Raw genomic sequence first — 27,880 nt, 5'->3', positions numbered from 1 at the left:
TTTAATGTTTTCACACCTTTTTTATTTTCCAAGCAGTGTTAATACGTATTTTAAATATTGCATTTACTTTGTTAAAACATAAAACTATTTATGTACATTTGTTTGCAGTCTGAGAACACACACCATCAAGTAATCATCTGTACAGTAATAACACATATCCAAAAAAAAAAAAAAAAAAATAATCACAGCCCAGAATTTTTAACATCCACTCCCCCATTTGCTTTGATTTAAAAGCTGCACTAATAGGAGAGAAGCCTCAACATTATAGTAGTTGAAACAGGAAACAAACACTGCTCTCTTCTAATAATTGTCTTTAGCTGCTTTGATTGGTTGCAGTTAATATTAATAGTATAACCTTTAAAAATTGTGGGGAAAGGTAATACTTTATCTTCACTCCTCATATTAAGGCTCCAAAGCAAGCTTAATGAGAAACCATTATAAAATCATACTGCTAAATAGTATCTTAACTCACAATTCAGCCTATATAATTATATCAGTATTGCAACTGACAATTACTACTGATATATCAAACTTACCTTTCTTACACTGTGCTGCTCAGGATGTGTGTCACGATTACAGCATTAACTATTATTTGGGCTTATGTAGCAAGACAGATGAGAGTTCTACCCTTACCACAGGAATGAGAACTCAAATTCTGCTTACAAACAGAAATAACATGGTCTCAAAACCTATGGATATGCGGCCATGACGTAAACCCCACACATATCTGGCAGCCTCTGCTCAGGATTTGTCCTGGACTGACACGACGTTAGGGTCACAAGTTAGGCTTTAGGGACTGGCCAAGCTTTTTAAGAGGGCAAGACCAGGACATAGGCACATTTCAGCACACCTGGCTCTAAACAACGCCTTCTCTCTTCGCTAGCACAACGTGACGTTAAACTCATCCAAGTAGTAGTGAACAAAAATAATTAGGAAGTACGTTTATAAATGGCATTTTAAAGACTATTAACATATAAAACATTATTATCTTTATGAAAATAGACTAATTTCAGCACAAGCTTGCCTTTTTGGAGGAGGAGGACACATACATTTTTTATTTTTTATTTTTTTAAAAGGCAAGTGTTCTCCTGGACAGCTGCCAATAATCTTGTGTAAAATGTCCTTAAAGCAAGACAAACTCCTCTGTACTAAATCTTTTTAATCTTTTCTTTTCATCCTCAGAGAAAAGGTCATTTTCTTCATGGAGTGGACTGGAAGCAAAGTCATAGTCTCTAGAATGACCCTTTACAAAAGTAAACAAGGGGTATTTCTCCTTAGATGAAGATTTCAGCATCTACAATGTAAAACACACACCAGATAAAACATTAATTGGAAATGAAGAAATACAGTAAGTAGTGATGTTTATCTGATGATGATTGCAAAGTAAAAAATGCATTTTTTGTTTTTATTATCATCAGATTAAAACAGAAGCATTGCACAATCTAAACATCCCCTCCTCCCATTAAGCAAACATTTACTTCCATTTCTCCTTCAGGTAGCTGCTAATTTTATGCCTAACCCTGTATCTTGTTCCATACAGATCACCTCTATGTGCTGTTTGTTTCAGTGCAGCTGGAGCTCTTGCAGGAAGATAAAAAAACTCTACAAAATAGTTAATGGCCATAACGCTCTCCTCAAGCACAGGTATGAATTCTGCGGCAACTAGGTGTCTCAGGGAGATATTTTTATTGTGGAATCAGCATGTATAATAGTCAATGTTTTTATTGAAAGTTTAAACGCATACACCTATGTAAATAAGCCAATCAAGAGCACATGGCTAAAAACAGATTGATGACAGAAACAGGCTGTGGTAACTAGGGTGCCAAAAATCTACATTTATAAATCAGAAAACAGAGCATGTGGGAAGCGGGTGGTGGGGGATGATAAATACTAAAACAGATCAGCAAAATAGCTTTAATAGCAGATAAAAGTCTGCCAAATACTGAAAGACATTTCAGCCTTTTGGGCTGTTTTGGACACTTAATTGTTCACTGATTTTTTTTTTTTTTTAATTTCTTACCTGCTTTGAAAAAACAGCACAGTGATGCAGTGACATGCAGAACTACATTAGCCTAGGGGTATACACTGTGTGGAACTAAATTCACTAAACATAATTTCATAAAGGCAAATAATCTAAAATAGTAAAAAACCACCTAAATAGATCTTTAAACAGAAAAAGCTATTTAAAAAAAGACAGGGGCTGAGGGGGGTGTTTAAAAAAAAAAAAAAAAAAAAGAAAAATCACACTCACAGTAAAATCCTTGATTTTTACTGTGGTCTGAAATTTTCCACTTTATTCTTGTCTATTTTAATTGCGTTTGGCTTTTGTAATGTGAAACCTGAGTAAAAGAGCAAGGAGAGACAGGAGAGACACGCACACAGCAATAAACAAAAGCAAAAGTAGAGTAACAAATGAGCATTAGAAAGAAAAAAAGTTTGTAAGACATACAGATGCTTTGTTTTTTGAGAAGACTAGATAACTGGATGCCAACCCTTTCATCTCTAGGGGTTGCATACAAGCTGGCTTAGTAGGAACAGAAATTGATAGCCACATGCAGGCTGTTTGCTGTTCTGTGACACAGACAGGTGGACTTAGGCCAGCTCCTAATTGCAAGTTTGCAACAGAAAACTCATCTGAATACTGCATCTCAGGCAATGCATGGTGACCAAACAACCCTTGCACCTTTAAAGATGGTCCCTCCAAATCAGGACAGAAATACACCTCCAGTTCCACTGCCGTTGGACAACTCCCCTTGAAACTTCCTTCTCTACAGGTACATGTAACACCTCTCTCTATGTACCAAGGGAGGTGGTAAAATACTAAATACAGAACAGAAACTGGACAGACAGCCTAAACAAGAAGAGTCAAGTGGAACTTGGTTAAGATTACCGCAATTAGTATCAAACTACATCTCACTCAGTGATCACAGATAATTTGAAACTCTAAAGAACTTGCAAGTTCTTTAGATACCACTGTGATGATTTCTACAGAGACGTTTACTGATAAACATCAGTATTTTTTAGTGTTTCAGTGTTAGACTGCCACTGTTGTCACCGCTGAATCGCATCCAAGTTCAACGTTCAATCGGTCCAGTTTTTCAGAGAACTTTCCATTTCTGCTAAGAACCTGGGCTACAAATGCAGTTGTAGCCCAAGTGGATTACTTATTTGCTGTCACGAGTTTTGATAGGGAAACAATTCACTGCATTAGCAGAGAGACGAGCCTGGTACCGGTTCAGTAACAATGTAAAGTAGCAGCAGAGGCTGCGGCCAGGAAAAGGCAGAGCCGTCCCAGGTGCTGTGCAAGAGGCCAGAGCTTCTTGCTGACCTCCTGGATCTGCCGCATGGTGCTGAGAAGCCAGACAGAAACTGCTGTGCCTGCTCCGTATTTGTGCTGGAAGTGCAAGACAGAAGTAAGACTACAGCCAGTTGGTAAATCCATCCTTCTCAAGTCTGGATCTGTTTGCAGGTCTCAATCTATCAGCCATTTAATTCCAGGTATTATTAAACTACTTAACAATAGCTGCCTAACTAGCAAGTACAGAAACAAAGGGTAACTTGAATGTGATTTGGATGGAGTTTCACCAACAACTCCATTTGGGCCTTTCATTTCAACACCCTGATTTCTCTATCACTGAATATATGGCTCATAAGGTTTATCCTCAAGTTACAAAAGCTAAATCTTTTCTCCCACCTCTTATTGCCCACAAAAGCAGTGAGAACCTGAATTTTTTAGTCTCACCTACATAGGGCACACTGGGAGGAGTATACTGTGCTTTATAGTTCGAGAGTTATCGCACTCAAATTGCAAACAAAGGGAAAAATAACAGAAGAGCAAGAAAAAACAAAGGCTGCGAAGGACTGATTGAAAGATCATAGAACGTTTGTCACATTGTATTTCTGTCCAAACTTTCCTCTATTTCCAAACTTCCTGTGCCTGAAATATATTTATATTAAAAAATGGCACTAATATTAAAGAACTTCTACCTAAAATACCAGGATGGTAGCTCTAGGACTTAGATCAGCCATGAGTATTTTCACAACATATGTTCAGAAAAGAAATGTACTTAATCCCAAACTTAAAAGAAAGAAGGAAAAAAGAGAAAGAGAACTTCCAATGCAACTAATTTTGTAATTAGATTTTTTTACCATGTTACTACATTCTTTCTCATACATGGTAGAACAGGAAAACATGGAAGAATAGAAAAGTTCACTATTTAAACTTTCCACATATCTGTTGCTTAGGAACTTCTACTTCTTTGAATCTACTTTCTACCTCTCTGTGTAAGAATCAGAGAAACAACTTCAGCATCAATCAATATCTACTAAAGATTATATACAGTATTAAGTTTAAAAATGCTTTTTTGGCTATAATACTGATGCCACTTAACAGGACATTCAAAATGCTGTACAAACATTAATTCTTTACGCTGTTGTGATAGCTACTGTGGTTAGAATATTAATATTGTGACCATGTTCTGCTGCCGCTGCATGCTTTCATAGACTATTTTTTAAAATCACAAAACGCAGTTATTTGGTACCACAGCTAGTACAATGCATTCATAATGCTGTATTTCATACAGCCACGTGCTGTAAAAATCACGAAAAAAAAGTCAATTACATTTGGACCTAAATGTACTTATACCAGTGTTTTTCAAGTGGAAGGACACAACCAGGCAGATTTGCTGGGTGATACCTGCTCCGCAGACTTCATTACCAAACCACAAACACACTGCTCTACACTTAAAAGCCACCAGAAAAAGCGCTTATGCTAACAAGAAATAATATACAATTTTGGCTTGATCAAATACTTCCACGTAAGAGGAAAAAAAAAAAAAAAAATCCCTCCCGAGGGACTGATTGCCTTTCCAAACCCCCCCGGGCTGGGGGCAGCCCCCGCGGCTCGGCAGGGCTGGCTGCAGCACTATTCCCATTTCACGAGTGCCACCTCGTGGGCCCGCCTGCGCCAGCCCGGCCGGCCCCTCTCTCCCAAGGCCAGCCTGGCTCTCCCCAGGTTTCGCCTACTGGTAAAACCGGACGAAAGGAGAAACAAGGGAGATTGCTCGTGACTGTAAAAGCAGCAATAAATACCAAGAAAAGAAGGACGTCTGTTTAGAAGGGGGAAGCCGATTCCCTCCCCTTGCCCATACGCAGTGCACAGAGGAATCGATCTGGTAACTTCGACACCTACCTTCGTTATTTCTTCAGAAGCCTTCTCAAAGTCCTGCACGGTTCTACAGTAAAATCCTATCGTGCAGCTCGGATCCATTTTTTTGAATGACATCTTTTTGGGAGAAGGACAGTGGAATGACTGCAAGTTTTGAGATTAAAAAACATGAAACACACAGCTAAGGTTGAGAATGGTACAGACCAAGGCATTTACTTTTTTCCACCAACAGCTTTAACCTACAATCCCCTGTATCACTTGAATTAAAACCCAGCACACACTTTTGAAGTCATTTCTCCCCCCCCTCGCCCCCCAAGTAATTCCACTCTTCTCCACATGTATAAAACCTCCTGCTGTTTACGCTGTATTCACCAAACTTGCACACATCACCACGTTAGTTTGAAATCTGTCAAAGGTCTGCCGCTCCAAGCAGTACTTTATGAATATTCCCAAGGCAGAGGAGGTGAATGCTCTTCTGCAAATTGAATTTGTAACAGCTTTTGCACTATCTTACAATTACTGCTTTACTACCACCGCCCATTGCCCCTTTCCCTCCCCCAGCCTCTATAAAAGAGACATAATGGAATAAACCAACCTCATGCATTTTCCTTTAGTAAATGAAATGGGTTAAGAAACCCACAAAAACCACAAAAGCAAAACCACATTACAATAATCCACAAGTAGGAAAAAGCCAAACAACATGCCCTGCTTTATAAATGTTTTTTTCCTAACGTGAAATCTCTTTTCATGACAGATGATGCTCTGACACTGCTGTTAACTATCAGCAGCCATGCTATAAGAAAAAACAAACAGACAAAACCCTTCCCCACACTCCTCATTCACAGTTTATGACAGAAAAGGTAAATATATGCCATCTACTCTGATTATGTGTTTATTTACTACAGGAACTGTAGTTTTGGTGAAGCTCATTGTCTAGTAACAGAAATTATTTCGTTACCACTGACTGTCTCACAAAGGTAGTCCTCTTTATTCTGCTTCGAACATGCAGGACTACCCTGTCATCCTACCTCTATTAAATCACTAGCAATCCTGCTACAGCTGCTCAGTAACAAACACTAACACACCACGTCTGCACCACACTGCAACGGGGATACCTCTGTACTAAAATGCAGATTTTGTTTTTCATGAACTTCCCCCAGGGATCAATATTCTCCAGTGAATTCTGTGCTATTTCCTTTCACATTTACATGTAAGCTGTGCACAGCTCACAGCTCTTCTGGCACAGCGCTGGTCAGCACAGGACCAGGACAGCTTACTAACACAACAGTAACACCAGGACAGAGCAACGCAGGAGATTTCTTGCCACCACCGCTGTGTTTCCTCTGTAATGGATAACTAACAACTGTTACAATCTCATTTGACTACAGCAACAGCAAGCCCTGACAGCTAACGTCAAGCAGTCTGTATATTAACAACCCATTTTATCTTTTCTTTTTGCCAATCAGAAAAGTCAATCTACAGAAGACGACAGCACTAGTTACCTAATCTGAGTGTATCTGTCAGTGTAATAGTTTTACATATTGAAGTATATTGTGCTTTACTTGTGATTACAAACCTAAGAGAGGTATTTCTATTAAACCTCTGCTAAAAAATATAAGCAAAGATGAGAAGCACTATATCTACAAGATGGATTTTAGTCACTGTTTTTTTCTCCTAATTGTGTTCAAATTTTATATGCAGAAATTCTATTTTGAATATTGATTCCCGAGTCATCAAATACATAAATCAAACTCTGCCTTACATACCACATTTCAGCAACAACACTGTAACTACAGTTGTGCTGTGCTGTTCAGGGCAGTAGTCTTAATGCTACACAAATCACTGTACAACAAAGAGAAGTGGGTAGGCTTTTTTTTTTTTTTTTCCCCTCTCCTCCAAACAAATGGATTCTGGAAGCCAATACAGAGTGGATTGATTTCAAACTTATTCTGGACAATTTGTCAATTTTGAAAATACTCCCTACAGATAAATCTAACAAGCAACTATCCACACTAAGAAAGCAATTTCTGTTTACTTTTGACATTTCTGGACAAAGATATAATACTATTAAATGCACTAAGCATTAAATTGCAATATATTTTCCGTCTGCAGAAAAGCATTAGGATGCGATCAAGCCAAGCTGGCAGCTCGCGTACCTTCAAAATATATTTTAAAGCCTTATTATTATTTGGAAATTCATATTAATGCCAGTCTGCAGCACAATCTGGAGGATGAGTCATGGGAACAGAAACCAAAAAGATGTGTATTTTTTGTAGCTTGGCCACTGAGCTATGGTGTGACCTTAAGGAAGTCACTTCAGCTCTGCTTCTTTGTGTTCTTCCCATCTTTTGTCTGGCTTACCCAATTGAACTGTAAAATCTTCAGAGAAGGCACTGTGTTTTACTACAGTTATTAGCATAAAGGGGCAAGGATCTTGGCAATAATCTCTGGCTGCTGCCACAATACAAATAGGTAGAGCTGGGACTCACCAACTCTTCTTCCAAATATCTCAATGAAGTAAATCTAAAGGCATCTCTAAAAATAATGAAAGTTTCTGTCTAGGATATTTTCTGATACATTTTGCTGCTCTGTTCCCTTTTTTTAATTCAGAACCTTCTCATTTGCTAGAGAATCTTATACTTCTGTATTATATGTCACGCTAATTAAAGCGTCTTGTTAAGCATAAATACTGAAAAATATGTAGCGTTTGCTTTAAGTTGGCCCTAGGATTTGACATGAGCCCTGTGTAAGTCCTTTGAGATACATATATATTTATATATATACATATATAAAAAAGTACTTTTCTTAAATACTATTTGATGGTATTTTGATTAAGGTATTGTGATCAACTTCAACATACGTTAACATATCTTTCTTTTCACGATAACAATAGACAGGACCATTGCAGTTCACGTCACTGTTCTCAGTTTGTTAACTCTTAGCTGCTATACAAAACAGAAGCCATGAAGATATATAACTTCATTACACACCATTTGACTTACATTCTAAGTGTAAACAGTCAATTTAAGATCACCGACTCAATTCCTCAGGTGTGAGTTTAAGAGCGCGTATGACTCACTTTCACTGTTTACAGGACTGTACTGCAAACCTTTAAGAATTCTACGTTAAGTAGCTAGTATTTTAGAGGTGGTGCAGATAAATACGTATTCCTGTTCCTTATTTAAATGCAATACGTTGTTTCTGAAGCTGTGTTTCCATGTTTAGGAGTACTTAACTTCACAGAACACAGGGACATGGGGAACCACTACTAACAACCAACTCTGTTCTAGAGCAGTTGATGCTGTCCTAAGCAGTGGATGCACCCAGAGAGTGTTTCTACACCGAATGAAGAGTTGCTCCGAGGAGCCTGGACGTTGGACACAAGATCAAGAAGGAGAGTTTGTATGGGTGGCACTGAGTACTTTTATGGTGAGTACTCTGGCTATTGAACACTTACTTTTGCAACTGATAATGTTTTCCCATGGTACCTGCAAATTGAGTTCTTTAATAACCTCCTTGAGTTTTATCTATTTTCAATGCAAGTTATTTGGCAAGAGGTTAAAGAAAAGGGAAAACACTATTTAAAAAAAAAACAAGCATGATTTTTAAGACCTAGGCACAGCCTGAAAAGATGCATTCACTTCTTCTAGATGAACCCAGAAAGTCGTGGCCTAGAAAGGGGTCAGGGGGGAAAGAAAGAACAAAACGCAGCACCTACACTTTCAGACCTGCCAGTTGCTTGGAAACTACTATTCCATAAAAATAGCTTGATTAAAATTAATAATAATAAAACTCATTAAAACAAACAGTTCAGAAGACTTAAGTAAAATCCATCTAGTCAACCACAAACCTCACTGATAAGCCTCAAAAATTTCCAAAGCTAAGAAAGTGACCTGCAAAGTTGTTAGGAGCAAAAGTTACATTTAAAATGATAATCACTTACTCCGGTATAGAAATATTATGAATTCCTGGATAAAGAAACAGCAGGTAAACCTACAGGAACTCTGGTTCCAAACTGACAGCAGCCTCCTACTATTGAATACTACAGTAATTCTCTCCATGATTGCAACTTGAATTTAAAATAAAGTAAAATAAAATAAAATTGACTAAAAAGACAAACTAACAAAACCAAATCCAAATAACTCAGGTTTAAATCTCCAAATATTGCTTTTTTCTTTGATAGAAAACTACTTAAATGAAGTGATCATCTATTTTTGAGGTTTTCTGATCATTAGAAAGAAACAGATGAAGATTAATGAAGTAAAAATTAAAACCCCATATTGAGTTTTTAACCTCTGGTCATTTTTGTTGATTATAGGCCTATAAAGAAGGGCAGAACTTTGATAAATAACATGTAACTGTAAAACCATAAAGATGCAGCTAGCTAGAACATCTCTAAATAATTAGTGTTTGATTCATATGGGAAGAAAACAGTGCCAGGTCTATATTCATACTACCTCAAGAGGGAAATCCTTTATGCTGACATCTACAAAAGATTGGCAGTAATGAGGATCCATGTAAATCAAACTGTCATCTACAAGGACAAAACAGAAGACAAGTAATTCAAAAAACACCTTATTATTACACTGCTTACAATCCAATTTCTATGCAGAACAGCTGAAAAAAAAGCCAGCAAGTAACTGCTTGCCAGGCTGATATTCATTGACTGAAGCATAGGTTTTTGCAGGACAGATTAACTTTTGCATAATCAAATATGCTTGTATAAGCAGAATTTTTATAAAGTGATGAGACTGTCATTTAATTTTTGGTGATAAAATTACTTTTACAAACACACAATTATATTCTGGAGTTTGCATATGAAAAATGTATTGTGCTACTTCATTCTGACAGGAAGAATATATTGCTTGTCATTTAAGCACCAACTAACACCACTTAAACTAGTAAAAAGTAAATACGTAAATAAGAACTGCCAGATAGTAACAGCAAACGCTCCTGAAGTTTGGTGAAACAGATAAATTATGCCTTGTTTATGCAACAACGGAAATTAAATGTACATTTTACAGAATCCAATTACTACACGGGGTAAATGACAAATGACTGGACTTTGGTAGATATGATGAATTAATAAGGTACTCATTTTGCTATTTTAATCATCCTATTTCCCACTGGTTCGATATTAACTTCCTAACTCTTAAAGAAAAATATTGAAGAGACATAACATATTAAAACACTAACCTTGAAATCCAGCAAAGTAATATGACTGCTTGGGTTTGCCACCAATAATACCAACACAATACTCAAGGCTTAAAATTCCCTACAACAAGAACATTAAATAATTAGGACAGTGTTAAACAGAATAAGTATTAAACTGAATTTAAATCTTTGCTCTCTTTACTGTTTCTAGGCAAATAGGGGGTTTTTTTCTTTTTCTTTTTTTTTAAAAGACTGTCTTCATGACTTTCTGGGGCTTGTCTCAATTTTTAGAGGCTTACAACTGACCAAAGTGAAAACATACCACCACATATTCCAGAGAAATCCCTCCCTTTTCATGAGATGCCCATACATTGAGAGAATTGGCAGTATCGTTTTCGGGGAGGAGACAAAACATAATGTCATTCAAGATGAGCACAGGTTGCTTAGTCAAAAGGTATCAATGTATTCAGATGTACAGAGTTCATATACATTTACATTCTGTGGCCCTGAGGGCTCTCTTCTTTTTGCATTCAAATATAGAAGTCTGTCTATATGAACTTTTACATCATAGGGAGAAATGCCAGTTGAAGCAAGAGTAATTACAAGATACAGCTCTAAAAACAGCAGCCCAAAACACGGGAGGAGAGACAGACACACAGCAGACAAGCCCCATAAATCTTACTGGAGGTTGACTGTGAGGGTAGAGGAATCGGAGCCATTAGTATGTAGCAACTTTGAGAAAGAGACATTGCAAATATGCCTAACGGGATCTAAAGAGGGATGTGGGGTGAAATACAGGGATCATTTCAGTCTGGAGGTGTAAAGAAAGAAATATACTCCTCCACTCACAGCCAAGCTAGAAGCCACTAAGGACAGGAATCGGGTTATCAGCTGTGGGCTACAGTCACACCAGTGCTACCAGTTTATTTCTGTTTATCCAGGTTGAAAAGAGTTGGGTTCTGTAATCCATGTGTCTGTGCTAGCACACAAACCTAGCAGACGTATCATTACATAATAAAAGGTTGATTTTATGGACATACCTTCTAGTGCTGGGGAGAAGGATTTACCTGTATACATGCAATTTTGCCAAGGTAAGAACATTGCAGTAGTTTAACTGACTGAAATTCCTTGTATCACCCACAAGCTCTGGATGCAGTCACAGACAACAGACACCAAAGAAATCACCCTTGATCATTTCTCTATTAAAAGAAGTACCTAGCAAAGGAATGAAAGAAGGCACGGAGGACTTTCCTCCCTCTCTCTTCAACATATTTCTACTCTTCTCGCTTTCATGAGGTTCTGTTTCTCAACAGGACTCATTAGGATTTTTGTGAATATTCAGTCTTGGCTTAACACAGTTGTCCATTAGTTATCCCACCAACTCCAGTGGGAACTGAATTTTGCCAACATTGAGCACTTCGGAAAGCTGAGCCCAACTGTTCTAAAGCAACTGAAGCCCAAGACCATTAAATACTCTGAAAACTGAACAGCCTTTAAATGTCCATAAATCACAGTGGCTTTCTTGTCGCACTACACAAGTGTTGGGTCCAAACACTTGGACACTGGCCCAAACTGGGACAGCAATCCAGAAGACTATCAGTTGAGCTAAAGTGAAATCTCCATTAGCTGGCAGTCATATCTATATCCTCTCCTCTAAAAGATCAACCATTAAAAGTAAAACCATTACATTATCATTGTCTAAGTAGGGAAAATTTCTCTCAACAAAATGATTGATATTTCATGTACTAATAAGACCAAAGCTTCTCAAGATAAAATTTTCACTGCTTAGACAATGATAAAGTAATGTAAGATAACAAAAACTACTGTACTCCTCAGCTGAGACGCTAAGAAAGTCAACTTCAGCATGGTTTATATGGGTTAAGAGAACGTGCTGCTTATTTAAAATATGAGTGAGAAGGCTTTTTTAGGAAATGCTCCTCGATTATCTGAGCATTACAGAACATTTAGGCAGATGGGAGGCAAAGGCTGAAACAGCTAAGGAGGACACATCCTCTGCCAGTGAAACAGAAAGGGAGCAAAGCTACTTAGAGTAATGAATAACTGTTTAATCTATGGGAATTTTCTTGTAAAAGTGAATTATAAAAAATTTATCAATTTTCATCCATAAATATAAAATCCTTTGTAAAAATTACCTCTTGTACTACATTCTAAAATCTGCATTTTTAACTTAAATCCAGACCCCAAGAAATTTAGTCGCTTCTTGTGAACAGTCAAGATAGAGATTGGATTGACTAATATATGCAATTGAAAGCCCTCTTATCACAGTCTCCATTATAAAAGGCTGCAAAAGGCAGCACCAGGCTTGGTAAATGAGCACCAGAAATCACCCTGGTAAAGGCAGTTGTACAAGGCAAGCTTAGATAACATGACTGCGCTATGAAACCCAGTGCCACGCAAACATATTTTACTCTGGCAAGAATGTTTTCGAGAGCTAAATTGAGAAAACCTCTGCAGGGTAAAACTAGCCATAGATATCCGTCAATAATAAAAGCCGGTATTAAAGAACTGGAGTCACTTTTCTTTCGCTGAGAAAGCCTTATGAAAGTTGCAGAAGTGACTGTTAGCTTACAAACGAAGCCATGTGTGTTTTCCTGGACCTGACTGATTCAAAGGCTTTTTTGCAGTTAACATTGAAAGTAGAGTAAGGTTGCTGCAGATCATGTCCGAGACCACAGGCTTATCTTAACTGTGTCAGAATTAATCAGAAAAGAACTAAAACTTTTCCAAAACCAACAACGATAAAAAGAATCAGGAAAGAAAAACAATTTAATAGTTCATCTCTTAAATAAAAGGGCTTCACCACTCTGTCTCCCCACGCCATTAAAAACCAAACATGTTTCCTAAAATTTTACAAAGATGACACAGTCACAAAAAAAATGATGCAGCAGACTCCGATTTTGTACATGCTACTAAATTGTGGTATTTTAAAAATTTAAACAAAAATTTAAAGACAGATAAACAGCAGCATGGAAAATGATAAGGCAGCAAGGCTAAGAGAACAATCTCTTCCCTAAGAGAAGTATTCTTGTGCTCAAGAGGTAGGATTACAGTACTTCTTCAGGTGTTAGCACCATATGCAGAACCTCTGCTGAAAAAAAGAGGACAGCCTAGACCTTCCCCCCTTCTGCTTTCTCCTTGAGTTTCACTTTTTTCCAGTTTATTTGTGTTAACTGCTTGCTACTCCTGCATCACCATCCTTAGAAACATTCATCCTAATGTCCAGATAGTGAAAAAACACTTGTAGTGACTAAAGATATCAAAAAATTCTATCCCCTCTCTTAAGGGGAAGAAAAAGACAAAAGAAAATGGGAAGAACAGACAAGCAACAACTTTAAACCATTTGACATTTAAGAAAAATAAGAAACAGAATAAGGAATTTGGTATATTTGTATTTTAAAATGCTGACTGATACTTAAAATAGCACAACTCTAATAGCATATGTAACTAAATTACCATTTGTAATTTGAGACACTGCATTAATGTCTTTTCAGGTAGCTACTTTAGGAGTAGGACAGTTATCACTGCTTTACCAAGGGACATCATGTGCTCTGCAATTATATCTGATCTTGTAATAGGGAAATTTAAAATCTGTAAAGTCAAACTTTACAACCTTCAACTGTAAAATCACCACCACACATTTAATAGGTAGAAGATTACCATCATGAAGTCGCTTTTCATATTACCTAGTGCTACTATTTGAAAAATGATTGAACTCTCATTTCATACCTTTACAAACTCTAAGTAGTCCATGTTTGTTCTCTCTCCACCGAGTCTCACAGGAACTAATATAATTACAGCTTTTGTGTCTGCTTTTCCAGAATCCATAAGAGAACACTGTCTGTCAATAACATCTGAACTGTAGACTGAAAGGAGACACATGGAAATATTCATATTTAAAATATAACTGCTAGCTTTTACAAAGACACACCTACAACATGTCATCACTTAGTTTGACAAACTAAAACTGAAGTCCTTCAAACTCTTACTGTCCTCCTGAAATATAACTCCTGAGTGACTCTGATGAAAAACAGTGTTACACCTCCTTATATTCAGCAATATTTTGTAGAAAGGTAATGTGCTGCTGCTGAGATAAGATACATTGTCAGGAAAATGCAGAAGGGGTAGGTTAGGAGAAAGCCAATAAATATTTATTCACTTGATAAAAACTTCTTCTAAAATGACTAATTTAAAACTTGAAAGCCTGCAACTAACAGAAACATCTACATGTTAAAGGAAAAAAAGACAATAATTCATTCTAATAAATACTGAAGTTCACGATCTAAACTTAGCGCAACACAGTCATTGAAAACGAGTGAAAAAACTTAATGTAGTATTATTGCTTATTCCCTCCAAACTAAGTGAGATGCGAAAATCATCACCAGAACAAAGAAGTGAAAAATTAGTAGAATCTTAAGTTTCCACTGTCATTGTAAGTCAGGTGAAACTGGTTTGTAGTGTATGATTAAACAGTGTCTCTTTAAAACCAGTTTGATTGATTACCCAGGGATATCGGTCTCGTCTGTCCTATCCCAAGATCGGTTATGACATAACTAAAATTTCTGGCAGCTAAACATGGCTACTGAAGTAATACATTGTGCTTAGATTTGAAAGACTATAGTCATTAGTGTAAAGTTTCACTGCACATTTAGTTTATCTTGTCATTATTTTCTGCTCCTGAAGATCCAGAGCTCTAAGCTCCTCTGCCGTTATTGATTATTTAAAATGCCACGTTGGAGCAGAAGAAAGGTTACCACTGACTCGGGTTCACTACCCTCCTCACATCTTTGAACTCCAAGCAAAAATGACTTCTTACTAGTCTATAAGACTGGTGCAATGTTTTTTTCCACTAGAAAAATGGGTGAAGGAGCATCCTGTGATGCAAAAGACAAATAAAATGTAACTAACAAATCTAACTGAACTGAAGTATTTTTCAGTTGTTTGGTTGTTTTTTGGGGGTTATTTTTAGTAAGATAGGAAGTTCTTACCAGCTTATTGCTAAAACAACATTGAAGCGAGTACACAACAGATTATTAACTGATTTAAAACCAAAATAAAAAGTTACAACAGGCAGATTGTAAGGAAAAGTTATCTTGCTGGATTTGGAATTCCACTGTCTTCCACTATAAGATATCAAACAAGCAATGTACGAAGCTTTCAAGTTGTGATGTCTGATTCTCAAAGAGAACAAACATCTGTGTATATCAAGAACCCCTTTGTCTACATAATCTCAATTTTGTGGATCCATTTTTGAGGGTTTTGGTGTTTTTTTTTTTTCCTTTAGAACTCTATTGTTAAGTGCTTACTGAAAGGCATAAAAAGCATCTAAAATGTTTGCAAAAAATCTACATAATCACATTTACCTGTACAATCCTGAGCAACATAGACTGTTACTCCTTGTAGCTCAGGGTCTCTTGCTTCTTCAACAGCTTTTCTAAGTACAAACACAAAACTATTTAACTCATCTCTGATTTTAAATAAATTAACAGTAAGTAAACATAAATTATTTGATTTTTAGAAAGAGGTTGGTTTTAATTGTTTGTTGTTGGGGGTTTTTTTTGTTTTGTTTTAATTCAAGACACCTTCCATGCCTGATAAATACAGATGGGGGTAGGTGGGGGTTTTTTGTTTGTTTGTTTTTAAACACTGGATACCAAGATCCAGTGTATATGGCAACATGTTTTTCCCAAGCAAAGATGACAATGTCTGGGTATTTAGAAGAAACAATGAAAACCACTAAAAAACCCCCAAAGAAACACATTAACGTACAATGAAATTCGTATTCACTACCTAATTTCTTTATGTTTATAACAATTTTCTGTCATATATATATTGGGATAGTAAAGGCTAAATTTGCTGACAAAAATACTAGTATTTTCAACTTGATAGATCTCTTTAGTTGACCTCAGTTCATATAACTAGCCACAAATTAGCACCTCATGTCTATGGAAATAAAGGCTAGCACACAAAAAGCTGTAAGGTTTCACCAAAACTTTCAGAAAGATAATTGCAGTATTAGGCTATCCTCAAAAGAGTAATGGACCTAAAAACTAAAAAGAAAATATATGTCGATAGTCTGAAGCATGATCCTCAATCAAGGACAACATTTGTAAAGAAATTACACTGTTCAAAATAGAAGATTAGCCTTTGACTTCAATACACGCTTGCATTAAATGGTCACTATCCCTTTATTTCACAATATATTTTGAGGAATCGTTTAATACAGTCGTTCTCAAGTTATGAGAGCGCTATACATTGTTAGTACTGCTGTAAGAGAGAAAGGACATCTAGGAAAGGAAGCCTTTGCAGCGTTGGAAATCACCAGTGGGTTTGTGTTGAATGTAATTCTGGACCAAATCCCCTCCCCGTTCCCATTAGGTAAACAGGCTACTGTAATTTAAAGCAAGCAAAAAGAATTCTGACAGTTTCTATCATCAGCAAAAAAATAGAAGAAAACACATAAATAATGCTAACCTCTCACATCACTGTATGCATTTGCACATGTGCACACATATACACCTGATTATTTCAGTACAGGTTCACTTAAGATTAATACACTTTCATACTAAATATGAAATTCTTCTATTCGCATATATATATATAGATAAACATATGAACTTTGGCTTCTGCTGCTTAAATGACTTATTAGTGATTCAGTTCATAGGTAAAAGAACATAAGCATATAAGGCTATAAAAAAACCCCAAAACAACAACAAAAATTGGTAGTATTCAAAGAAATGGCATATAAAGGCACATAGTATGGAGAAATTTGACTTTCGACTTTTTTTTTAAACCACACTGAATGTCACAGACCCTTTACTTTTACTGTGATATAATTATAATATTAATAGTCCCATACATTTACAGTTTCACAAGAATTTGATGTGTGCAAAGAAATGCTGAAAACATCAATTTTAGCTCTGACATTTCATTACACTATCAGTACATTACAGCCCCCAGGTTACAGTATAAAAAAAAAAAAAAAATCTATAATGTTATGCATGTTCCAAGGTTGAAAGAGTGGTTAGTTTTTAGAACATTTCATTAAATGCAGCTCTACTTAAAAGCCTAGGTTTGGGAGAGATACTTGGGACTTCTACTGCCCAAAGTACAGGAAAACAAGAATGTCGGTTATTTCCTGAAATAAGATTGAACAAAAGCTCAGAGTTCAGTTCCTGCACCTACTGCTATTTCCCTTCTTGCCTCTGAAAAATCTCTAGAATTGCTACTAATATGGACATTTTACAAAGCCAATAATGAACAGTTAGATGCTCAATTAAGCTGAAGTAATCTCATGATACTTTGAAATGCTTCTCCTGTAACGTGTAAGGCACAGTAGCAACAAAGAATAAAGGTGTTTTTACCTTAAAATGTGTGCAACAACTGCAGGCCCATACCAATCTCCAGCAATTTTTCCAGACTTCTTTCCATATTCTATTAGCTGATGTAAGCCAAAAGCTGCCAGCGGAGAGTCGCCAAACCAAGAAATTATTTTTCTATGATAAACTTCATTTCTCATTTCATTGTCATCACAGTTTCTCTTTAATGTTCCCTGATGATGATTTGACAGGATCTTGGGTTCTCTTTCTGCTGTAAGTGATGCTTCGAATGATGCTGTTAGCTTTTTCACTGTATGGGCTGTCCACGATTCAGAATCGGAATTGTCAATGTCCAACGCCTCTGGCCAGACCCAGGCTGCAGCAAGAAATTTTAAGATGCACATTAGGCTTAATATTAACTTTTTGGTATAATTAGCAAAGCACATCCCTTTCTCCCCCATGTTCCTTAAACCAATAATATGTACTCTACATACTGAGATGCAAATGTCAGTGTTAAAATGTAAACAAAGAATTTGAGTGGAGTATGATTTGCTCTTATTTTCTGCTGAATGATAGGCAAAATGAAATACTACTAACAGTACATTTGTTAGCAATTTATGCTATCTGAGACAGAGGTCAGACTCCATGATCCCAGTCAGTTAAATATACAAGATATACCTGACTACAAGGCACAGGTTAGAACCATCTTACATATTAAAAATATGAAAGTTAGCTATTCAGTACCATCTAAAAAGTTTTATCCCTGTCAAATTAGAAGTTTCAAAAGCTGTTTTTAATTCTTCTGGTTTGTCAGTTATTAAAAAAAATAGGCAAACCTGAGGAATTATTCATGTAAAAACAAACACTTTTTCCTGGCAAAATGTCAAAGCAGATCAGCAGAAAAATAGACAAGATTTCTTTATTCACTACATTTGTGAATTCTTTACTTAGATTACAAGACAAACTTGATTAAATATTATTCAGCACAGTATCTAGAGTCTGCATTTCTAGCTAAAGGTTTCTCTAACAATGCATCCTACACATAGCGTTCCTCTTACAGCATAATGGTGGTTCAGCACATCTAGAGAACAGTAATGCTTCCCTTGTCAGATGACCGAAAGCCTCTCCCACAAGTTAAAACAACTCCTTGCAACACAGAGCATGTGAGGAAACCTCTGGAACATAGTGAACACACTGTTAGATCAGAACATATCCTGAAGGTCTACAAGGAACATCCCAGAAGGCAAGGGGAAGGCTGCCACATGCAAGCAAGGAACAAACCCTACAGATGAGGTGCTTCTGCTCAGTGAGCCAGATTTGGGTAAGCTCCTGGAGGTTCAGAAAGGTGCCATTACAGCAGCGAGAGGAACCTTTGCTGACAGAGGACAAGAACTGCAGCCCTCCTCATAATTCCTACTGAAGCATCCCTGTAAAAGTCTTTGAGAAACAAAGAGGAACCACAGAGGCAACTGTATTTTAATTCTAAAAACCTAACTTCGGGCTCCAGTAACGTCACGAGTATTGCCAGTAATGGCCATAATCCATGTCACCCACTCACACTATATATAGTGTGACAACCACCCCACGTCAATGCCTCTTACCACAAGTGGCACCCCCTCTGTGAAACCTCGTGTTAATTTTTCATTGCAGACCCAGGCAGATGTGTGCGTAAGCTCACTGTAACAACATCACAGGCCTTGCTGTTCCTCTACTGTGAGCTTCAAATTTAAGCCAGTGTCTTAAGCACAGGCATTTCAAAGTAAAACTTAACAGTACCTTAATATTTCAAATAAAAACTCATTTACAACATCATTCAGCAATATCTGGAACATTCCACATAGCAGTGGAAGTGTAAGTGTTCCAGCTAGTAACTGCAGTCAAGTTTTGCTTTGTAACAGAAACAATACCATTAAACTATAATGAAAATATCTCTGGGAAAAGAGTAAACAGCGATGAAAAACTTCATGTAAACACTTAAATATGTTTCAAAAGCTACCCAGACCTCATAAAAAGCTTTTCAAAAGATAATTCACCAGCTGTCAGAAGACTAGGTGATGAGAAAAGTAGTCCAGAAAGACCATACATATTCCATTTTTCTATGCATTTGGATTGCCACAGAAACACTAGCGCTTTGGAATCACCAAATCACTTTCCAAATTAGGATGCATGGGGGACGGTGCAAGGAATTCTTTGTAACCATGGATTTTAAAGATACAAACCTGGGGCTTTTTTGTTTGGGGTTACTTCAGAATGAGCCATTATGCATTCCTACTCACAGGTAGTCTCCTGATCAGATTTTTAGGGTTTTTTTAAATGTATGTATAACAAAAGTTATATTTAAGGGATTTGTGTTCTCAGCAGAAGTATTTTCATACGTTTCGGTATTTGCAGTCAGTTGAAAGGGATAATGAATGTTTTAGGACTTAAATATCTACAGCAAAAGGAACATTCAGTAAGCCAATCTGACAGTTCGGTCACGATACTGCCAAGAAAGACGACTTTGTGATGCAGCTGTTTTGGGACTATGTTCACAGCTTACATCATATTTGCACAGTAAGTACAAAGTATTATCAAAACAGGCTTTCAGAACTATCTTCTACTGAAGTATCCCTGAGATCCAACAAACGGCTGAGTAAACAATACACTGTATTCTCTCCAACTAACATGCCCGGGTGGCTTCAGGCCCATGTCTTGGTTCCTTTTGACAACAAGCAGTGGTGACAGTGGACATGACCGATTGTTTGAAAGGGGCAATGTGATAGATTATGAAAGCGATTGAGAAGAGGATGGAAAGAAAAGGTGGTTAACTATGAGAACCAAAAATGCCTCTATGCAGGACACGGCTCGGCTTGGGGAGGACATGCATGCTTAGGCTTTGCAAACAGAAAGTGTTCCAAGTCTCCCAAAACAACTTCTTTCAAACAGCTGTGACTGAAAGAATATTTTGAGAGAGACAATGCTAAGAAAAAAAAAGGAAGTTTCTCTGTAAGTACATGGGGGGGGGGGGGGGAGGAAAAGAAATAGTGAAAATTTCAACACAAAGAATGATGTATTGAAGTTAGATTAGAATACTTCTATTAACTCAATATATTAATACTAGAAGAAATTGAATAATGTACAACTTTAAAACTGATAAAAGAACATCACTTTTGCCATAGCCCACAGCTATGGGCTGTGGAACTCATTTCCACATCTTGAGTTCAAGAAACGAGCAAGTTTCAAGAGAATTGGACACTTACATGGATAATAACAATACCCAGGTATGGGTCCACAAATTTTTGTGGTATTTTACTTCACAGTTAGCTTCTGTGGAGTTTCCAGTATCTTCCTTTGACACACTATGGTATTCCCTTTTTGAGAAATGAAAAGAGTAGGACAGCTAGATCACTGCTCTGATGCAATGTAACAATTCCAATATCAATGAGGAGTCCAGAATCAAAACCAGCTTGCACTTTAGATTTGGGCTACATAAAGACCATCACACTCTCCACAGAATGCCCATGGTTATCATGCCGAATATAGAGATCTTCTCTCGTAACTTACCTCTACCAAGAAAATGAAGCATAAGACCTTGAGCCAGCAGCATTTGACCAGTTCTCAGCGTGCAACCCCAACCACAGTCTGTGGTTAATGCGGACCCCTTTATCTGAGGAAATTCCTCTCTGTAAGTCAGCCATATTCTAGAAATAAAATCTTTACGAAATTCCTCGACATTTCCTGAAATCTCTGCATTGATTTTATCAAAATTGGACCCATCCGTAGAGAGTTCACCAGATTCTGTAAGGCAAAACACAGTTTAAGTTATAACTTGGTATGGCACTTCTGTTACTAGAAGGAAAGTAAAACCCATACAACTATTCTATTAGAAAACCAGGGCAAACTTGCAAAAAGTAACAATCCCTTCAAATACAAGAAAGAAAAATTGGAAGGCAAACATGATAGAAATGGGCCAGCTGGGGGGGGGGGGAAAGGCAATGTAGCCAACATTACTGTGCCAATGGAATCGTTGACTTGCAAGTAAGCAACTGCTTAATTCATCTAAATGTAAATGGTCAAATGGAGATTCTTAGAAAACTGCGTACTGGAAAATGGTAACAAAGGTGTTGGTGTAGTGACTTTTTGTACAGGTATTGTCACTGTTTCAATCAGTTTTTAGAAAGAAAATCTCAAATTGATAGGTAAATGAAGTAAAGTGCAAATTACAGCACTAATATTTACAGAAAGAACAAGACTTCAGTGTAAAATCTCAATGAAGCCAGTTAGGATGGGTTAAATTAGTGGTGGTGGTGGACATTTAAATGAGTATTTTCTAAGCTTTTCATATTTACGTTTTGAATTTGGTAATTGTTAACGACAGCCTTTCTAGAAGATTAAAAATGTATCCACAATGCTCCTGCCAAATAAGATTGGAATGAGTTAAGTGCTGTGTACATACCATCAGTTTTGAAGTGGTAACATTTTCCCAGCAGAAAGACTGGAGAGTTTCTACTGAAGTAAGTTTTTGTTTTCAACACCCAACCTAAAATAGACGCAAAACAAATACAAATTTGTGACTGAAGTATTCCAAAAAGGAATTGCTAATAGCATCTGGTTAAGCCAAAGGTAACCCTTGAAAGGGGAATATAGCGAAAATGTACTGAAATTGGGTTTTGCTTTCATAAATAACAAAAAGTTTAATAGTTCTACAAAACACAGATTAGAGTTTTGGTTTAAAAGTAACGATGTTACCCATATATGAATATTTGAATGTTAATACAATGGTACTACTGTGCAGAAATTGTTAGGATACAGAAATGCTAAAGCTGAACTTAAGTTGCTTTGTCTTTATTGTGAATTCATTACTGCATAGTTTGACTCTGTGAGGTTTCCAACTCCTATAATAACATAGAATAAGCTTCATGTATGACCAGTGAAAACGCATGAAGAGTACTGCTTTTCCCATAGGATTAATTAAACATACTTCATCGCAAAATTAAATTGCAGATTTTGGACACAAAAAGGGTAGTATAATATGCTGTACAAATTCAAAGGGCCAGAATTCAGTTTTTAGGTTTTGACAATGTCCCCAGACAGTAGCTTTTTCACTTAAGTCTAAACTCTATGGTCTTTTATATCCTAAATCCATAGAGTTTCTTGCACTTTTCCTATCACATATAGGGTGTAATGACTACTATTCCCCTTCAGCCATGTGGTAGCCTTAAAGAAAGTAGAAGAAAAGTATCCTTTCATCTTGCCAGACATCTCCAAGGCTCAGTTATGAGAATTAACAAAACTTATCAGAAACCTGGTGGTAAATCTGAGCAACCTCAGTCCTAGAGGGAAAGTAGAAAAATTAAGGTTAAGAACAGATAAGTAAAGGGCACACTTGAAAATTTGGTTGCTTATAAACAAATTACTGATGTTTAACTGTGGAAGAGTATATTACTCAAGTGTGTGAAGTAGATTCTTCAGTGGACTTTGTATTTCACACACCATCCTATTTTTTCAGAAAAGTACATACAAAAATAAAAAATCTTTGTGCAGATGATTCCATATTATCCCTGTTTAAAGTCCATGCAAATCTAGTGTCATTTACATAATGTATTTACTGTTTTCAAAATAAGTAATTTAAAAGGAAATTATGCAAATATTTTTGAAAAATGAAAAGCTAAAGCAGTTTTTTTTACTCGGGCTGTTTATGGTATCAAAGGAAAAATGGTTTTAAGGGCCACATTGCATTTTTATTACTAGTATTAGTTAAGTTGCTGAATTATGGTCCCATTCATGTCAACAAGAAACATTCCATTCATTTCAGTGGAGACAAGATCTTACCATACACTGTTTCACTTACTGTATTTCATGTTGTGCCATGCAGACATAAACTTTGATTTTATCTTTTCTACTTCATCTGTCCCTGTGGCCTCCATTTTCAAATTCTACAGAAAAAGCCATCGCTGTCTTGTAAGACGTTCAATTTTGCTACTGTAAAAACAAAAATATAAACATATCTGTGGGCACTGAGAACACAGGGTATAGTATCACCACCAGCCCACTTAGGTACTTAAGCCTAACGTGACCAGAAAGAGTAATAAACTCGCAGAATCCTCCACTACCAGGGACTGAGAAGCAATCACATGTTCCATGAATAAGTAATAAAATAATTTAATTCCAAATACACACCAATAAAATTATTACAGAAAGCTAAATAAAATATAATGTTCTCCAACAGCTCTCTATTGCACAACAAACTGATCTAGAGCATATAACCTGCGCTGGCTTATGAGTACACTCATTCTAATTGGCAGTGAAATGAAGAGCTACGATGCCTTTCACTAAATAGAATAGATGCTATTCTTTTCTGCTGAATAGAAGCAGCACATTTCCCCCCCCCCCCCCGTCAGGGGTTCTGAGCACCAATAAACAAATCTTGGTTTTTTAAAAACAGCATTAATTGCAGATTTCTAATAAAAATTTTTCTAAGCCAAAGTTTACAGGCATTGGAGGGATTGAAAGAAAGTGCAAGATGTGTTGCTGTACGTGTGCAAGGCAGAAAATGCGTAGTACCGAAAACGTGTGTAGTAACAGTGACATAATTTTGTACAGAATTAGTTTGCTAGAGAGGCAACATCAAAAGATGATTAGAATACTGTCATAAAATCCGTGTTTACTTTACATCTCTTCTAATTATCACTTGCAGTGCAAAAAAGGCTCTCTTCTGATTTGATTGTGGTGTCTACAGTAGTCCAGCTGTATTACAAGAATGACTGGTAAAATGGCGGTAAAAACCACTACAGTGCAGACTAATTTTGTAAAAACAGCTTATAAATTTTCCAAGGGGAGGTGAGAAGGAAGGCATTTTTACTGACTCTTTCTGAACTGCACGGCAAGATGGACTTCACCTTAAGAGCAACCTAAACTGGTAATAACACAGAAAGAATATATACTACCTTTATCCCTGTTTCTAAGAAATCCGAGAAAATGGGACCAAACTCCCTTTGTAGTCCACTCGCACCATTTCTAACAGGAAGTTTGCTAGTCATTAATAGAGATTCCTTCACTGCATGTATTCTGTCAATGGTTCACTTTAAAATAGTTGATACAGGAGGTTTTCTTTATGATATTTGGTAGCCCAAACCCTTGCATAGATAGCTGAAAAATTAAGAGGTCCTGCTTCAACAGGAGCTCTTGTGGGACATCAAACATCGATCAATAGTGGTACATCCCTGCAACCTTCACCAAATTTTTAGCAAAGTTCTGGTAACATCAGATGACGACATGAACAAAAGTGAACCATCTCATTTAATTAATAAACTTGGACCATGAGCGTACACCATCACTGATGCTACGCATAACCTCCTTACTTTAAAAGGAGCCTCTAGAACTGTATTTACCGTTCCATGTGTTATTTTCCATTGAATTGGGATCAAAAGCAGGGCGAAGACTAAACCACGTCACTTCACTGGGAGCGTATTTTAAGTAAAACCTAACCATCAACAGTGTAACTGAAGAGAGTGTGAAGGTGTCGGTGTTCCAATGTCTTCAGAGCCTGAGGGCACTCACACAGATGCACTGTTTCCAGGATCTGTAGGTAGGGCAAGGAAAACAGCAGTCTACTGCCCAAGCCATCCCTAGCATGTTCTTCCGCTATTCCATTGTATTATTTCATAAAAGTCTGTTAACAACTTTTTAATGGAACAAGAGGCAATGCAAGCTCACAAACATGGGGGAAGACTGACATTTTTTTGCTAGTGAAAATAACAAACGGCTACAACCCTACTATGATTAGCCTACTACGTTTAAGCTGGGGTTTTGTAGGGGAAGGAAGAGAAAGACAATTTAAGGTTGGGTTTTAATTTCCTGCCTTTTTTCCCCTCTCTTCTTTAGGGAAAAAAAAGGAAAGACTGACTGTATCACTGACTCTGGCTGGCAAAGCTGGTAAGATGAACTTCTTCAGGAGGTGAGTTTGGTCCACTCTGTCCTCACACGATCAATCAGCGACAGTCATTTATGCAGAGGCCACTGACTGCCTTAAAAGCAAATACCTATAAAATCTCCCTCTGGCTAAAATTAGAAATGAAACAAACTCTACTGTTCTGAAAGGGCCTGAAGGAAAAATTATTGAAATGAGGAAGAAGCTCATTTTCCTTTAAAAGACAATGGTCATCGCAGCACATTTTTCTTTCATCCAGTTACATTTCTTCCCTAGCATTATGCTAAAGATGTGAAAAGGACTTCTAAGAGGAATGGTAACACAAAACAGGCACATTTATTCCACTGGAAAAACGCAGGCTCTTCCCATCAATGTAAGAAGGCATCAGTAATAGTTCCATTGAAATTAATGGAACAGCATCAGTAGAAGGTCACAGGGAATACAGATTCAAGCCCAACGGGCACAATGCAACCCCCATTACTGAATCTAAAGCTAATGGTTTTATACTGAAGTTGTCTCATTTAAGAAGTTATCTAGAACGTACATGACCAGGACGATGTTACTTCCTTGAGCGGCAGGACACACCTCAATAAAAAAATGAAGTCCTGTCCTCTCAGAGCCCCCATTACCCACTCTCTGAGGGGGGATGATTGCAGCGAGGTGGCTGTTTGTTAATAGTGGTGGAGAAAAAAATCCCTAACAACAGAATTTGTTTGTTTTCATTAACAACAGAAAAGCAACCTAACCTCCCGATGCAAGCGCAGCGAAAGGGATGAATGAAATCTAAATGTGACTATCTTTATTAATTAATTTAAGAATGAAAACCCACTTCGCTTTTTTTCTACCTGGAAAGAAGCAGAACTAGCAGCGATGACCATCAGCAAAACCCACACAGAAGTCCCTGACAGAGAATAACGCCAAGAAATCATTTTTAGGGAGTCACCCCTTTCCAGCTCTAAACGCATATTAAGACAGTTAGAAATAATACTTTGTAAAGGGAAGGTAAGGAAAAACAGCTTTTTTTTTTTTTTTTTTTTTTTAAATCCAGTAGCAAAAGACGGAACACTTTACCCATCCGGGATTTAAAGCCAAGCAAGAGCTGTTGGCAGAGAAGCCGGCTCTCCACAGCCGGGGGAGGCAGGTTCTTTGTATCCTCACAACGACTCCTGCGGGCTTTGTCAGCAGACGGCCCGGGAAGCGGAGGCCGGGGGGGGGGGGGGGGGGGGGGATCCCGAACCGCCTCCCGGCGGGAAGCGAAAGCGGCCCCGGTGATTCCCGAGCCCGCCACCGAGCCCTCGGCCGCAGCGCGGTTACCACAGCCGCCCGCCCGCCCCCACCATCCCGGGAACGGGGGGAAAAAAAAGCGGGAGAGCCCCGAACCAGCTCCTGACCCCACAGGAGGCACAGCAACGGGCTGGCCGGCAGCGCAGCCCCCGGGCCCGCGGGGACGGCCCGGCAGCGGCCGCCTCTTCACCGCCACCACGGAGGCGATTCATCCCGCCCGTGCGCCGCGGGCCAGCGCTCCCGGACGGCGCTTCCCCCCGCCCCGCGTCCCTCCGCCGGCCGCCACCGGCGCCGGCCGCTCACCCCCTCACGGAGCCGCCGCCGGTGCGGGGCGGCGGGCGGTGAACGCTTCCCCGCTCCCGCCGTCGACCGCGGCCCTCCGCGGCCGCCGTAAAGGGGGCGGAGGAGCCGCCGGCGGGGCGAGCCGCTGCGAGCCCGCCGCGCAGCAGCCGGAAGGCGGACGGGGCCGCCGCTTACCCGCCCGGTGAGCTCCGTGGCGCAGCCGGCCGGCGAGCAGGCCTCCCGGGGCTTGTAAGCCGTGAGGGAACCGCGCGGAACTACCGCTCCCGGCGGCCGCTGCTGCGGGAGCGGGCCGGGCCCGGCGGCGGGCCCGCGCGGGGCACGCTGGGAGTTGTAGTCCGGCGGGAGGGCGGCGGGCTTGCCGCCGCCGGAGGCGGGAGAGGGAGGAGGAGGAGGAGGAGGAGGAGGAGCGGGGACGGGGACGGGCTGCGGCTGGAGACGAGCCCCCGGAACGGCGGGAGCGGGGCGGGAGGCCGCGGGCTTTGCGCGGGAAGTCCAGCCCCGCCGTCAGGCCCCGGCCCCGGCCTCCGCCTGGGCGTCCGCGGCGGCCGCAGCGCGCTGCCCCCTCACGGAGTCTCCAGCTGACGTTTCAAGGTGTTTTCCTCTCTTTTTTTTTTTTTTAATTTTGTGTCTTTTGACTCCACTACAGCAAAATGGTGCCCAGATCTCCCAAGTTCTCTGGAGGCCGGTAGTACTTAAATCTCCAGCCTACACACATACGTGTTTGTT

The 27,880-nt window shown here is 38.7% G+C and overlaps 1 protein-coding gene across 3 annotated transcripts; it reads right to left on the bottom strand.

Annotated features, from left to right (window-relative positions):
- ATG4C (autophagy related 4C cysteine peptidase) lies at nt 1-27,441 on the bottom strand. Of its 3 annotated transcripts, none has more exons than XM_052800899.1 (11): nt 27,329-27,441; nt 23,489-23,619; nt 22,094-22,177; nt 21,202-21,435; nt 17,704-18,034; nt 15,703-15,773; nt 14,069-14,205; nt 10,364-10,442; nt 9,625-9,701; nt 5,192-5,311; nt 1-1,294 (listed from the first exon to the last, which is right to left on the bottom strand). In XM_052800899.1, exons 2-11 carry the CDS (start codon nt 23,562-23,564, stop codon nt 1,124-1,126), a joined length of 1,380 nt encoding a protein of 459 aa, XP_052656859.1. In that variant the 5' UTR covers nt 23,565-23,619; nt 27,329-27,441; the 3' UTR covers nt 1-1,123. The 3 variants fall into 3 exon arrangements, with proteins under 3 accessions (XP_052656859.1, XP_052656858.1, XP_052656860.1); XM_052800898.1 differs by lacking the exon at nt 27,329-27,441 and adding an exon at nt 27,155-27,287; XM_052800900.1 differs by lacking the exon at nt 27,329-27,441 and adding an exon at nt 25,029-25,204.
- Nucleotides 27,442-27,880: the final 439 nt, after the last annotated feature.

Source organism: Harpia harpyja, chromosome 11 (genome assembly GCF_026419915.1).
Source record: "Harpia harpyja isolate bHarHar1 chromosome 11, bHarHar1 primary haplotype, whole genome shotgun sequence".
Lineage (NCBI taxonomy): Eukaryota > Metazoa > Chordata > Aves > Accipitriformes > Accipitridae > Harpia > Harpia harpyja.
This window is presented reverse-complemented; position numbering and strand designations above follow the sequence as displayed.